The sequence below is a fragment of the Macaca thibetana genome, chromosome 9 (assembly GCF_024542745.1).
Source record: "Macaca thibetana thibetana isolate TM-01 chromosome 9, ASM2454274v1, whole genome shotgun sequence".
Classification (NCBI taxonomy): domain Eukaryota; kingdom Metazoa; phylum Chordata; class Mammalia; order Primates; family Cercopithecidae; genus Macaca; species Macaca thibetana.
This window is the reverse complement of record NC_065586.1, coordinates 110,805,608-110,819,187: the sequence shown is the minus strand read 5'-3', so window position 1 is coordinate 110,819,187 and position 13,580 is coordinate 110,805,608. Positions and strand designations below refer to the sequence as shown.

The 13,580-nt window shown below is 40.7% G+C and overlaps 2 protein-coding genes across 2 annotated transcripts in view; both read left to right on the top strand.

Annotated features, from left to right (window-relative positions):
- ABLIM1 (actin binding LIM protein 1) overlaps nt 1-13,580 on the top strand; it is a 342,305-nt gene that overhangs the window by 69,658 nt on the left and 259,067 nt on the right. The gene's annotated exons all lie outside the window — the stretch shown is intronic.
- On the top strand, nt 776-13,490 carry LOC126962781 (peptidyl-prolyl cis-trans isomerase A-like). Its single transcript, XM_050804266.1, has one exon. The coding sequence runs from the start codon at nt 9,231-9,233 to the stop codon at nt 9,717-9,719; it is 489 nt and encodes a 162-aa protein (XP_050660223.1). The 5' UTR covers nt 776-9,230; the 3' UTR covers nt 9,720-13,490.

The following is a 13,580-nucleotide window of genomic DNA, read 5'->3' as shown; positions in this document are numbered from 1 at the left end:
GGATTGGGGCAACATTTGACACAAATTCAGTCAAGATACATGACAGTTTCATCAACACAAGGATCCCTTAGACTGCCCTTTTATAGCAGACATAACTGTTTATAAAAGTTTACTTTTTACTTCTGGATGGTAATACTATAATTCTAAAGAATATGTTTGGATTTATATTTATTTCAACAATGTCTCTCAATTGGTTTTAATGTTTACTTCTAGAGTTTTATTAGTTTTAAATCTACCATTGATATAGAGCTATTTTATAACTCTAAATAATATACTGCAATTTTTTTATTTGACTCTAGATAATACCTTCTTACCCCCATTATGTAGAATGAGGACATTATCACCCTTCCACCTCACTTCTCTTCTCCTACCCACACTTTCTGTCTTCTGACTGCTGTCAGCTCTATCTTACTTTTACATTGTCTAGGTTTATATATTTTAAATCTAACTTTTATGCTTTCTTGTTTATTATAAGTTGATTTTTAGAGCTGAAAACCAATATAAATTATCTGTAACATTAAAATTATGCAAATATTCTTCACTGCCGAAGCAAGTCTTGTGACTGGACCCATAGAGAAGGAATTATTCTGAGCACTAAATCTGTCTTGCCTGAAGTACATATTCAAGCATTATTAAAGCATCATCCAATGGCCCTTTTACAACAACCTCCTTTTATTTCCTCAAAATTTTATGACTCTTTAGTTTGCTTCATATTTAGATTATGGTTTTTCATACAGATTTTTAATTTACATAAAGCTTTTAATTCCAGTTCTTTTTTTTTTTTTTGCTAAGCAAAATGAATTTATTAACAGCATTACTAAGATTGTCCAACCTCTGAATCATAACTTGTTGAATGAAACCTACTTTCTTGAAGATGTTTTCTTGGAGACTATATCTTCTAATTTGGTCTCACTGGCTTCTAGATCTGTTATATAGCTGTCACTGTGGGATTCCCCCTAATCCCATTTTATTTCTAAATGAATTCCACATTTTCTTGGAATCTATAGTTTTCTGTTTGGGAATTAGTTTTTTCTCCTGTGTGAGTCAGTCTTCAAGTAATTTTTTTCAGTAAGGGTGCATAAGAGGTAAGTGGAATCCTTCCCTGTCTGAAAAGTTCTTATTTTCTCCACATGCTGAATTGTTTTCTTCGGACATCACAGTGGCTGCCGAGCCTCATGGTAGCCTGAGTCCTTTTCCCTTTTTGGTAACCTGAACTGGTCTCTGATAGCTTGTAGAGTTTTCTCTGTATGTTCAGAGTTCTGAAAGTCCACCAGGATATGTCTAGCTATTTTGTCATTTTTCTTCATCCTGTCCAGCAGTTGGTTTGCTCCTTCATTTTGAAACTTGTGTCTTCCTTCAGGACTGGAGAATTTAGGTCTTTTTTTAGTTTCTCTCCTTTGCTTTCTTTGTTCTGTCTTTTTGGAACTCCTAGTCAATAGATATTGGACCTCTTCTATATCTCTAATTCTTTTTATACATTTTCAATCTCCTTTATTTTGCTCTACTTTATGGGAGAGTTTCTTCACATTTTGTTTTCTGGCCTGTCTGTTGCATTTCTTTTTATTTTCATAATTATAATTTTTTTATTTCTGTAAGCTCTCTTTTCCTCTGATTGCTCTTTTAATTTTTTCCCAGTTTAACTTCGTGGATACAGTTTGTTCTCAAATGCCTTAGAGGATATCAATTTGAATTTTTATTTAGATCTTTTCTTCTGTTGCTTAAATTATCTATTTTCTCTAGAATCATGTGCTTATGTATTTATCTTCGTCCAATTTTGTGCTTTTGTTTTCCTTAAATGTCTTAGTGATTCTTGTTTTTTCATATATGTTAATTAATAAATAGGGAGATTAATACAGATATTTCTATGTGGGGGATTAATGTTTCCTTCTGTCTTTTTGCTGGTGTAATTTTCCTCTATAGTTGTATTAGTTTGCAACCACAAGAGATCTCTAAAATGTAATCTTCAGTATATTCAATAATATATTGATTTAAAATCATTACTTTAAAGCACTTATTTATCATATACCAAATGAAATGGCAAAATGATCTTTTAAACCCTAAGGAAGGTGATATAATTTTATATTAATATGAGAAGGTTTTGAGAACCAAGTTTAAAACTTGATGATATGAGGAATAGCTGGATTACTAAAATTGAAAATTAGGGCTATCTAAGTTAATGGATTTATTGATGGGCATAGGTTTTCTTTTTCATAGCAAATATCACTCTTGCTTTGTTTCTATTGTGTCATGGTTTGGATACCTATAAACCCCAAATACCTAATTTGTTTTTAGAAGTCATTGGCACACACCCTGTGTGAAGTGAGCACCTCCTGACAGGTTCGTGCTGTGCCAGTTTTCCTCCCTCCTACTCGTTGGCATTTACGGTGCCACTGCCCCAGGCTGAGTGGGCTGGCCCGGAGGCTGGCTCTGGTCCCCGGCCCCTACTGCTGGGCAGATCAGCTGCTCGGGAAGCCGCATGCCAGCTCCTGAGGGCTGATCACCACTTGCCCCAGGGCAGGAGAAGCCTTGCAGGCTGCCAGATGGGAGTTCTTTAGTTTGTACTTTTTAGTAACTGGTTGTGTCTCTGACTCAGGCTGTTTTATAAGTACACTTAAATTCTCAGAAAACCAGAGTGGCCTTACTTAAGCTGTGATGAATGGGGTGTGGGGAGGAAGGTGGGACAGTGAGACTGAGAATTGTTTTTCTCTGATTCCATGGAGCAGAAATGAGAAGGGAAGGGGCGTGTTTTGTGTCTGACCTGGAATTTTGTTCTCTTCCTTCCTCCCCCAGAGTGACCTGAGTCATGAGGCTGAGAGATTCAGATTACTGTGAATTCTAGTTCTTACTGAACTCAGACTGGACCAGAAGGCCTCAGCATAGCCCTAGGACTTAGTGATCCATTCAGCATCTGTTATGAGTAGAATTATGTCTCCCCCAAATTCCTATGTTGCAGCCCTAACTCCCAGTATCTCAGGATGTGACTGTATTTGGAGACAGGATCTATAAAGAGGTAATGCAGTTAAAATAGCTTAATCCAGTATGAATGGTATATTAGTTCATTTTCACACTGCTGATAAAGACATACCTGAGACTGGGTAATTTATAAAGGAAAAGAGGTTTACTGGACTCACAGTTCCACGTGACTGGGGAGGCCTCACAATCATGGCAGAAGGGGAAAGGCACATCTTACATGGTGGCAGGCAAGAGAGAATGAGAGCCAAGCAGAAGGAGAAACCCCTTATAAAACCATCAGATCCCATGAGACTTACTCGCTACCATGAGAACAGTACGGGGGAAATTGCCCCCATGATTTGATTATTTCCCACTCTGTCCCTCCCACAACACTTGGGAATTATGGGAGCTACAATTCAAGATGAGATTTGGGTGGGGACACAGCCAAACCATATCAAATGTTGTCCTTATAAGAAGAGGAAATCTGGACACAGAGACAGAGAGACCAGACACATCTGTGCAATGAAGCTCATCCATGTGAGGACACAGCAAAAGAGCTATCATCTGCAAGCAAGAAGAGGGGGCTTAGAAGAACAAAACCGGCCAGCATTTTGGTCTTGGACTTCTAGAGCCTGTGGTATTTTGTTGTTGTCATCTTAGCAACTAGTATAGCGTTTTTAGCCAACAAATCCTGCTTTGTTCCCCGCTGCCCTCTCCAGGGATGGGGGAGGGAGACATTCCCTGGGCGGAGCCTGGGCAAGGAGCTCTCATCACTGAATCCTAAAACCTGTGTCTCTAGATACTGGGGCTATCAAGGAAAGATTTTTGACTCATCTTGCCAAGTTCCAAACTATTTCGATATCAAAGTTAGGTGAAGACCTAGTGTAAGAAATCAGGGAGGCTGTAGTTAGGAGAATTTCACAGGCATGCAGGAGTAAGGTCATGTAGGATGCTAGCTGAGATGTGTTGATAAGCATCAGTTGCCACAGTGATGGTGTGATGGCAATAGAATCTGGAAACTTTGGTTTCCCAAAGAAACTGACATCCTAATAATCTCTTATGATCAGAGATCAAAATCTGAGGTGCCTTGGTTTGGTTGTACAAAACTTCATAAATGGAAATCCTTCTTTCTGTTGGATGTGTCTTATTTCCAACAGAAATAAAATGCCATTGCATTTATCTCCAATGCCATTGCATTATCATTGCCATTTCTAGCAGCAGGATTCTTTAATTTGAGAAAGTTGTTGAATTGTAATGGACCCAGTTCTAACCTAAGTGACTTTGTATAATTCATTGACTCTCTGTGTCTCAGTTTTCCTTTCTAAAAAGGGGGATAATTATTGCATCTCCTCAGTACACAGATCATTATTTTGATGTTGTGGGAATGGGGTTTGAATTTGTAGAGAGAGAATGGATTTCAAAAAGGCCTTTCTTCGCCCATTTAATTTGGTCTTGAGAAAATGATGTAGCCTTTCTGAACCTCAGTTCTCTCCTCTATAAAATGGTGATAGTAATGATTACTCCAATGGGGGGTGTGAGTATTAAATGAGAACGTATGGAGAGCACCTTACATTGATTCCTGCATGTTTTAAGGGCTCTATAAATGTTAGTGCTTGATGATGATGATATTTTAAAATCATTGAAATTACTAACAAGAGGTGAGTTAGTTGCTTTAGGTACTTAAGTATTATGCTGTCCCTTAAAGGGGCATCTGCTTAACAGATAGGTTAGTTGACCATTTAGCATAAGGCTAATGGAAAGGAGTGTAAGATTTAGGATAATGTACAGAGATGTAACTAGAGAATGAGGTCTTGTTCCTTTGACCTACAAATGCTAAACTCTCAGTACATACCATCAAACAGGCTTCCTCTAACTGTAACATGCACATAAATTCCCCGGAAATCTTGTTGAAATGCGGACTCTGATTCAGTATGTGGGGGTCTGGGTTGCGTGCTGACATTCTGCATTTCTAAGAAGTTCCCAGGTGAGGGCGCTACTGCAGCTCAAGTTCCGGATTTTGAGCAGTGAGGTGGCAGAGTGGATGGTAGAGCTAGCTGTGATCCCTATCTGTAACTTTCACTTTTTGTCAACCAATTATTATTGTCTATCAACTTACATTAAGCTTCAGAAACATTTCATTTTGACTTTTCATGTCAAATTCCCCACTTCTTGCTACTTTCCTGCCCCTGGCCGCTCTATTTAGTACTTGTCCTTTTTTTTTTTTTTTTTTTTTCTTATTTAAAGAATAATAACAACAATGACTAATATTTGTCAGGAATCAGGAACTGTTTCCTTAAATTTTCACATCATCCCATGAGGTAGGTATCATAATTATCCCCATCTTATAGGTGAGAATACAGAGGCACATATAGATAAAATAACTTGCCCAATCACCCAACTAGTGAGTGGTAAACCAGAAATATTTTAAGAGTTTATTTAAAGGAGCCCTTTTGTAAATGAGAATCCCCAGGGATAGCTGGCATAGTGCACCCCCTTTATCCGTTTTTGTTACACCCCTTTAGGTTTTTGTCACATTTTAGAAAACGTAGAGCCCCCCTTCCAGGAGCCGGCAACTGTGGCATTCATCCAGAATGCAACTGCAGGCAACTGCAGAGTCTAGGAAGTCCGGGATGTTTTCTCAGAGTGGCACCAGGGCCAGAACCCACACAGCTCAGCTGTAGTTTGCTACCTTATGAGTGAAGGCTGTAAGAGTGAAGGTCACAGCCAGCAGACAGATCCTGTAGGATGTGTTCACATCCTTTTCACCTGCTTCTTTCATAATTTGAGTATAAATTCAATTTTTATCAACCAAATATTATTTTCTATTGATTTACTTCTGAAGTACTGACTTCTGAAAACTTCAGAATATTTTTGTCATCTTACATAGGCAGGGCTTGTGCTGCTATTCTGCCCATTGCCTCTGTGTCTAGTACTTTAAAAATGATTAAAATAGACTGGGCATGGTGGCTCATGCCTGTAATCCCAGCACTTTGGGAGGGTGAGGCGGGAGGATGGCTTGAGGCCAGGAGTTCGAGACCAGCCTGAGCAACAGCAAGAACCCCATCTCTACAAAATAAAAAATAAAAAAAAAAAATCAGCCAGGCATGGTGGCATGTGCCTGTGTCCTAGCTGTTTGGGAGGCTGAGGTGGGAGGATCACTTGAGCCTGGGAGTTCCAGGTTACAGTGAGCTAGGATCATGCCACTGTACTCCAGCCCAAGTGACAGATCTAGACCCTGTCTCTGAAAAAAAAAAGAAAGAAAGAAAAGAAAAGAAATAAAAAGAAAGAAAGAAAAAATGCTTAAAATTATATCAGCAACAGCAACACCCCACCTGCAATCCTGAGCTTATGTAGCTGTGGGCTGTGCGAGGAAGAGCTGCAGAGGATAGACCTGAACCCTGTGATGGATGACAGGGACGCGTCCTGTAGGGACTGTGTACTTAGCGATCTGGGGAGAGTGCATGCATGGGTACACGTTGCACAGAGCCTGTGGCTGGTCCACCCCGCCTTGGCTACTCATTCTCTCACTTGCTCTAGTCACTTACACTCACAGGCCTTCATTTTCTTCCTTTCTAAAATGAAAGGATTGGGTAGGATGGGGATTTTTCAACGTGTGTGTTTATTTTTAGCTATGGTATCCTTTATTTAGATGAGGGCTCACCTGGAATCCCAGAAAATAGAACGTAAGAGCTGAATTTTCTTTGGTGGAAGTTGGACCCAGAACCAACTCTCCGCCTTCCCCCCGCTGCATCCCTCACCAATCCCAGTACAGCCTCCTCCTTCTGTCAGCTAGAGAACAGCTGGCTCAGATGATGGGTAGCCTCCCTTTAGCTTCCACACTGTGCCTGTGCGCTCAAAGGAATAAAACATGGGGTTTCAGAAGGCCACTGTTTGGGAGGAGTATTTGCTAAAGGCAGTTTTGTTTTTAACTCCAGTGGCTGGTTATTATAAACCCTGAAATGATTCAGCAAGGTGTCCTTGGTGTTAACTTATTTATTTTGAAAGGGAAGCTGAGGCAGGAGAATTGCTTGAACCCGGCAGGCAGAGATTGCAGTGAGCCGAGATGGTGCCGCTGCACTCCAGCCTGAGCAACAGAGTGAGACTCCACCTCAAAAAAAAAAAAAAAATGCATTTAAACCTTTCAAAATAAATAAGTAGCTGGGACTACAGGCACCCGTCACCACGCCCGGCTAATTTTTGTATTTTTAGTAGAGACAAGATTTCACCATATTGGCCAGGCTGGTCTCAAACTCCTGACCTTGTGATCTGCCCGCCTTGGCCTTCCAAAGTGCTGGGATTACAGGTGTGAGCCACTGCACCCAACCCGTTTTTTTACTCTATTATTAAAAATATTTTATCCTTTTGAATTTAGACTTTTGTGACTGGAAGTTTCTTGTTTTGGGGAAATATGGAAGATCATTGCAAGGAACAGAGTAGAAAGGTTTTGTTCGTTTTTGACAAGCTCTATAACATAGTGATGAGTATTGAGCAGACTAGCCCATCTTCCTTTCCTGAAGCAATAATCTTCTTGGAAGAGACAAAAGTTGAAAGAGACAAAAGAAGAGACAAGATATGAAAAGTTTCAGAAATCTTTGGAATCTTTGAAGGTCTTTTTGAAAGTCTTCAAAAATCTTTGAAAATCTTTGGAATAATTAGTTCACTTGAGATCATCAATAAAATGCTTACTTTCATTGGAGACTAGGTATGAATGTTTTACTGTCAGCAGAATTGTTAACTAGAGGGAGTAATACAGAATGTTAAATAAATTTGAAGTCTCTCAAATTAAACCGGAGAGCTGAATTGAAGTCAGTGATCCGGAGTAGCATTCTTATTCTCAGTAGAATATGGCATATTTTCTCTTCCCACTGACTTTGAATGAAGCTTCCACGGAGAAGGTAGTGGAACAGCTTAGTAGTAACACACACTGAATGAACAGTGCAGGAGAGAGAGAATGATGTAGTAACGTATCTTGGGCAGGTATGTGTCTTCTAGGTGTTTGTTTTCTTACCCTCTAACAACAAAAATCTGTATTAAATGTAGCCTTCTGTATATAGCACAGTCAATAAATATCCTCTTTCATTCTCTGGGGGTGAAGCTATGTGTGGAGTGTTTTGCAATTGCTGTGGTCATATATCACTCATGTGCCAAATGAAAGTGGTAATGAATATGGAAGTTATAAAAAATCCACACTATAGTAAGTCGTTATGATTTAACCTAATGCTCCATCTGTTTACAATGAAAGAACGGTAGAATCTCTTCATTTTTATTTGTTTCCTTTTAGACCTTATCATTACAACTTTTTCAAAGACACCAAGAGTGGAATCCCCTGATTCCTACAACTTATTTGCATCAAATGAGTCACCAAAGAGAAATGTCTGTTGTCTTTGCAGCGAATACAGCATGCATTTTAATCCCCTGTAACGTAGCAGACTGGGAGGGAGTGAGAGGCAGAATGAAATGGGTAAAAAGGAGAAGAGAGAGACATAGAAAATCCATCCCTGTAAACTTCTTAGCTGGGTGTGCAAATGTAGAAACTGTTTTATGGATACCACTGAGTGCATTCCGCTTCTAATTATTCGTTTATATGAAAAAAATCATGCAAATAACAGCATTGATATTAATTAATTGGCATCCACGTGCATTCTTTCAGCAGAGCTACAAGAAAAAGCTGTGAGAATGTTGAGGTGGAGCCATTGATCACGTCTTGTAATAGCACAGAGATCAAGACATACAGACCTGAGTTCAAATCTCTGCTCTTCTGCATACAAGATGTGACTCTGAAAAAATTACTCTCTTTAGGCTTAGTTTTCTCACCTTTTAAAGAGGGATTCGTAATTATCCTTATCTCCTAAGGTTGTTAGAAGGAACAATTGAAAGATGCATGTCAGAAATGTTTACTATAGTCAGAAAAACTATTTGAAAAATATTAGCCAGGGCCAGGCGAGGTGGCTCGCACCTGTAATGGCAGCACTTTGGGAGGCCAAGGCAGGAGGATCACTTGAGGTCAGGAGTTCGAGACCAGCCTGGCCAACATAGTGAAACCCTGTCTCTATTAAAAATACAAAAATTGGCTGAGTGTGGTGGTGCATGCCTGTAGTCTCAGCTCCTTGGGAGGCTGAAGTGGGAGAATCGCATGAACCTGGGAGGCAGAGGTTGCAGGGAGCTGAGACTGCACCACTGCACTCCAGCTTGGGCGACAGAGCAAGACTCCATCTAAAAAAAAAAAAAAAAAGGCTTTTGCAGATGCTGCCGCCACCAGGGGCCCTGTACTATCAGCCATGGTCAATCCCACGGTGTTCTTCGACATCGCCCTCGATGATGAGCCCTTGGGCTGCATCTCCTTTGAGCTGTTTGCAGACAAGTTTCCAAAGACAGCAGAAAACTTTCATGCTCTGGGCACTGGAGAGAAAGGATTTGGTTGTAAGGGTTCCTGCTTTCACAGAATTATTCCAGGGTTTATGTGTCAGGGTGGTGATTTCATATGCCATAAAGGCACTGGTGGCAAGTCCATCTATGGGGAGAAATTTGATGATAAGAACTTTATCCTAAAGCATACGGGTCCTGGCATCTTGTCTATGGCAAATGCTGGACCTAACACAAACGGTTCCCAGTTTTTCATCTGCACTGCCAAGAGTGAGTGGTTGGATGGCAAGCATGTGGTCTTTGGCAAGATGAAAGAAGGCATGAATATTGTGGAGGCCACGGGGCGCTTTGGGTCCAGAAATGGCAAGACCAGCAAGAACATCACCATTGCTGACTGTGGATAACTTGAATAGTTTGACTTGTGTTTTATCGTAACCACCAGACCATTCATTTTGTAGCTCAGGAGAGCACCCTCCACCCCATTTGCTCGCAGTGTCCTAGAATCTTTGTGCTCTTGCTGCAGTTCCCTTTGGGTTCCATGTTTTCCTTGTTCCCTATGCCAGGCTGGATTGAATAGTTGAGTTAAGTTTATGATTATGAAATTAAAACTACATAACAACTATAAAAAATTAGCCCCATTTTGGGGTTCTGGTGGCAGATGCTAAGGGGCAGCATCAAGCAGTGACTGGGATAAGCATCAAGTCAGGAAGTGGATTCCCATGTACTCACTACTCTTCCCTGTCCAGCTGATCATTGAATGTAGAGAGTTCAGTTTTCTGTGTGCTAGAGATTTCATCTCAAATCTTTTTTGAAAGATACTGATCATAAAGAGAAAAAAAAATCAAAAAGAAAAAGAATTTGGAAGGAAGGAGGCAAGGAAAGGAAAAGAAAAAGAGGTAACAGAAAAGGTACGGCCAGGCACAGTGGCTCACACTTATAATCCCAGCACTTTGGGAGGCCAAGATGGGTGGATCACTTGAGACCAGGAGTTCAATGCCAGCCTGGCCAACATGGTGAAACCCCGTCTGTACTGAAAATACAAAAATTAGCTGGGAGTGGTGGTGCACTCCTGTAATCCCAGCTACTCGGGAAGCTGAGGCATGAGAATTGCTTGAACCCTCAAGGCAGAGGTTGCAGTGAGCCAAGATCGAGCCACTGCACTCCAGCCTGGGCAACAGAGTGAGATTCTGTCAAAAACAAAAACAAAAACTGTGGGTGAACTCTGTCAAACTCATTTATTCTAAGGTAGATAGGATGGCTATTATTGGCCCATTTTACAGATTTGGAAGACAGGTGAGTTGCCTAGGGTCATTGGTGAGCTGATGATAGGACCAGGACAAGAAGCTGGGTCTTCTGCCTCTTCCTGGTCTGGTCCATGCTGGATGGCAGCTCCTGCCTGAACTTGGTGAACTGCCCTGTACAGTAGCCATGAGGTAAGAGAAGCAGCCGGCTACGATGGCCTCCCTCCCTGCAGCCTCTGTAGAGACAGGGACTACCCATCGGCCATCTTTGTGAAAGAGATTAATTCAGGAAAATCTCTTGAAAGTAGAATGTGACTCAGAAAAATGATTCGTCTAACGTCAGTAACAAGCACCCCTCCCTACACACATACAGTCTTTGAGTATTCAGACGTTTTGCAAAAGGCGTAAACAGCCTTTGAGTATACGCTAAATGTTTGGATTGCTGAACTTGTCTTTTGTGTCACCCTACCATTACTTCCGGCATGAAAATGGCTTCGGCACCTTCTCTGATTACTGCTTCATCCTGCGCTGTTTTAGTATTCTTGAAAAGAGTTTTAACATCCTGGGCACGGTCTCTGATTCTAGCTGCTTATGTCCAAACCCCAACTATACTCCTTGTTAGCGGAGTGACTTAGGGCAATTTCTTTAACTTCTCACCTTTTCTTTAACTGCTTCATCTTTAAAATGGAGGTGATGATGGTCCCTGCCCTAGAGGGTTGTAAGAAATCGATGAGGGGAATCTTTGTTCAGTGCCTGCGGAGAGTGAGCCCTCAGTCAATGTGAGCTATGAACAATAATGAGGCCGTTTCTTTGCAGTTTACGAAGCATTGCAGTTTATGAAGTTTATAGGACCAATGATTTGGGCTTATGGTTGAATATCATTGGAGTACAAGTTCAGGGAAAATGACAAATCATTACTTTTTTCCTGTGCCTTTCTAGATAAAGTCTAGAAGTTTCTTGATTACATGAGTTTTTTCATATAAAAAGAATAATGAGGAGTGGAATGCACTTAGTGACTATATGTAATAGGGGTTGATAACAGAAAAGCTCAGGAATTTTCATTTCCAGTCACAAAAATAATTTCACGGGATCCACCAATTTCCAGCAGAAATTGGAATAGTAGCACGGAGGACGTAGTTGTGTGCTATAAAGACCATTTCTAGGTTAAGCTTTCTGTTTAAATGTGTGGTGAACTGCACACTCCTTTTAGTAGGTGTGCAGAACCTAATAGTTCTGGAAACTGATCTCCAACAAAGTCGTATAGCTGAGCTGGGGTTGGGACCAATGATTTGGGCTTATAATTGAATGTAATTGGAGGACAAGCTCAGGGAAAATGCCAAATCATTACTTTTTTCCTGTGCCTTTCTAGATAAAGTCTAGAAGTTTCTTCTTCCTTATTGAATCTGACCTTTTAAGAAATTTAGTTTTTATCTTTCCCAGTGGAATCATTTTTCATGTGGAATTCAATTTGCTTCAAGTTTCTGTCTCTTCTGCTTAGTTTAAAAGATGAGGTCAAGGCCCTGTGAATGTTTTGTTACTGATACCTGCTGTTTTTCACTCTCAGCCCTGTCATAAATTACACTGTGGTAAGGTTTGTCTCCTATTCTGTAATTGCAAAGCAGGCCTAGGCCAGGTCTTTTAACATAATCTGTTGTAAGGTATGCTGTTTGCCTAAGAACACAGCAGCATCTGTGTTACCAGGGTATGATAGCATCACTATCAGTCATACCTTAATTGCAAACAGAGCCAAGCATGCTGGCCTATTGTAGCCATTCAAAATGTCGCAAGACAGAAGAGAATTGTCCTCCTTATACATCCTATGCTGGGCCTTGGGCAAGTCCCTAAATTATTCTGGCTTTAAGACTTCTTATCTTTGAAACTGTGGTGGAAATTATCTCTAAAACCCTTTCTAGCCCTCTCCTTCCTCAGAGAAATGTTTTCCAAGCTCTATTTCATGGGAAGTTCAGAGTTGTACTGGGTTGAGGGTTCTCTGGTTGAATAAATTCAGGAAATGCTTCTTATCTTATTTATCTCTTAGTTACAGGCACACCTGCATATTAATACCTAGTAAGTCCATGGTTAAGAAAACTGTTTAACAATATTTAATTAAGCATTTCTCAAATACAGGTGAAGATACAATTTTAAGCATTTGTATTTGTTTTGCTAAGTGACAGTCACTTTCCTGTGAAGGCTTCTAGAAGTGTGGTTGGGAAAGATTTCTGCTCTGTGTTTCTAAGATGACGGAATCAGATAAGGTAAGGAATACACAACCATGTCTCTGATTTCAAAATGACATGATATAAGCTCCATTGCTATTTAATTAGAAAATGGTTGTGTGAGGCCGGGCACTGTGGCTCATGCCTGTAAATCGCAGCACTTTGGGAGGCAGAGGTGAGAGGATTATATGAGTCCAGGAGTTTGAAACCAGCCTGGGCAATATAGGGAGACCCTGTCTCTATTTAAAAAAAAAAAAAAAATTAGCCGGGCGTGGTGGCACGTGCCTGTAGTCCCAGCTACTCGGGAGGCTGAAGCAGGAGAATCAGTTGAACCCAGGAGGTCAAAGCTGCAGTGAGCTGTGATTGTGCCAATGCAATCCAACCTAGGTGACAGAGTGAGAACTTATGAAAGCAAGCAAGCAAGCAAGAAAGGAAGAGAGAAGGAAGGAAGGAAGAAAGGAAAAGAGGAAGGAATAGATAAAGAAAATTGTGCATTTTAAACAAGTTTCTAAGCAGTTGGCTTTACCTCTTTTGTTTTTGGTTTTTTTTTTTTTGAGACAGCGTCTCACTCCATCATCCAGGATCGAGTGCAGTGGCGTGGTCATGGCTCACTGCAGCTCCAATCTTCTGGGCTCAAGCAATCCTCCTGCCTCAGCCTCCTGAGTATATAGGAGTCTATAGGACTATAGGTGTAGGCCACCATGCTTGCCTATTTTTTTTTTAATTTTTAGTAAAGACAAGGTCCTGCAATACTTCCCAGGCTGTTCTGAAATTCCAGAGCTCAAGCTGTCCTCCCATCTCAGCCTCC

Bases quoted from the DNA above. Each gene is read 5' to 3' on its own strand.
- LOC126962781 (XM_050804266.1), top strand. From the start codon at position 9,231: ATGGTCAATCCCACGGTGTTCTTCGACATCGCCCTCGATGATGAGCCC.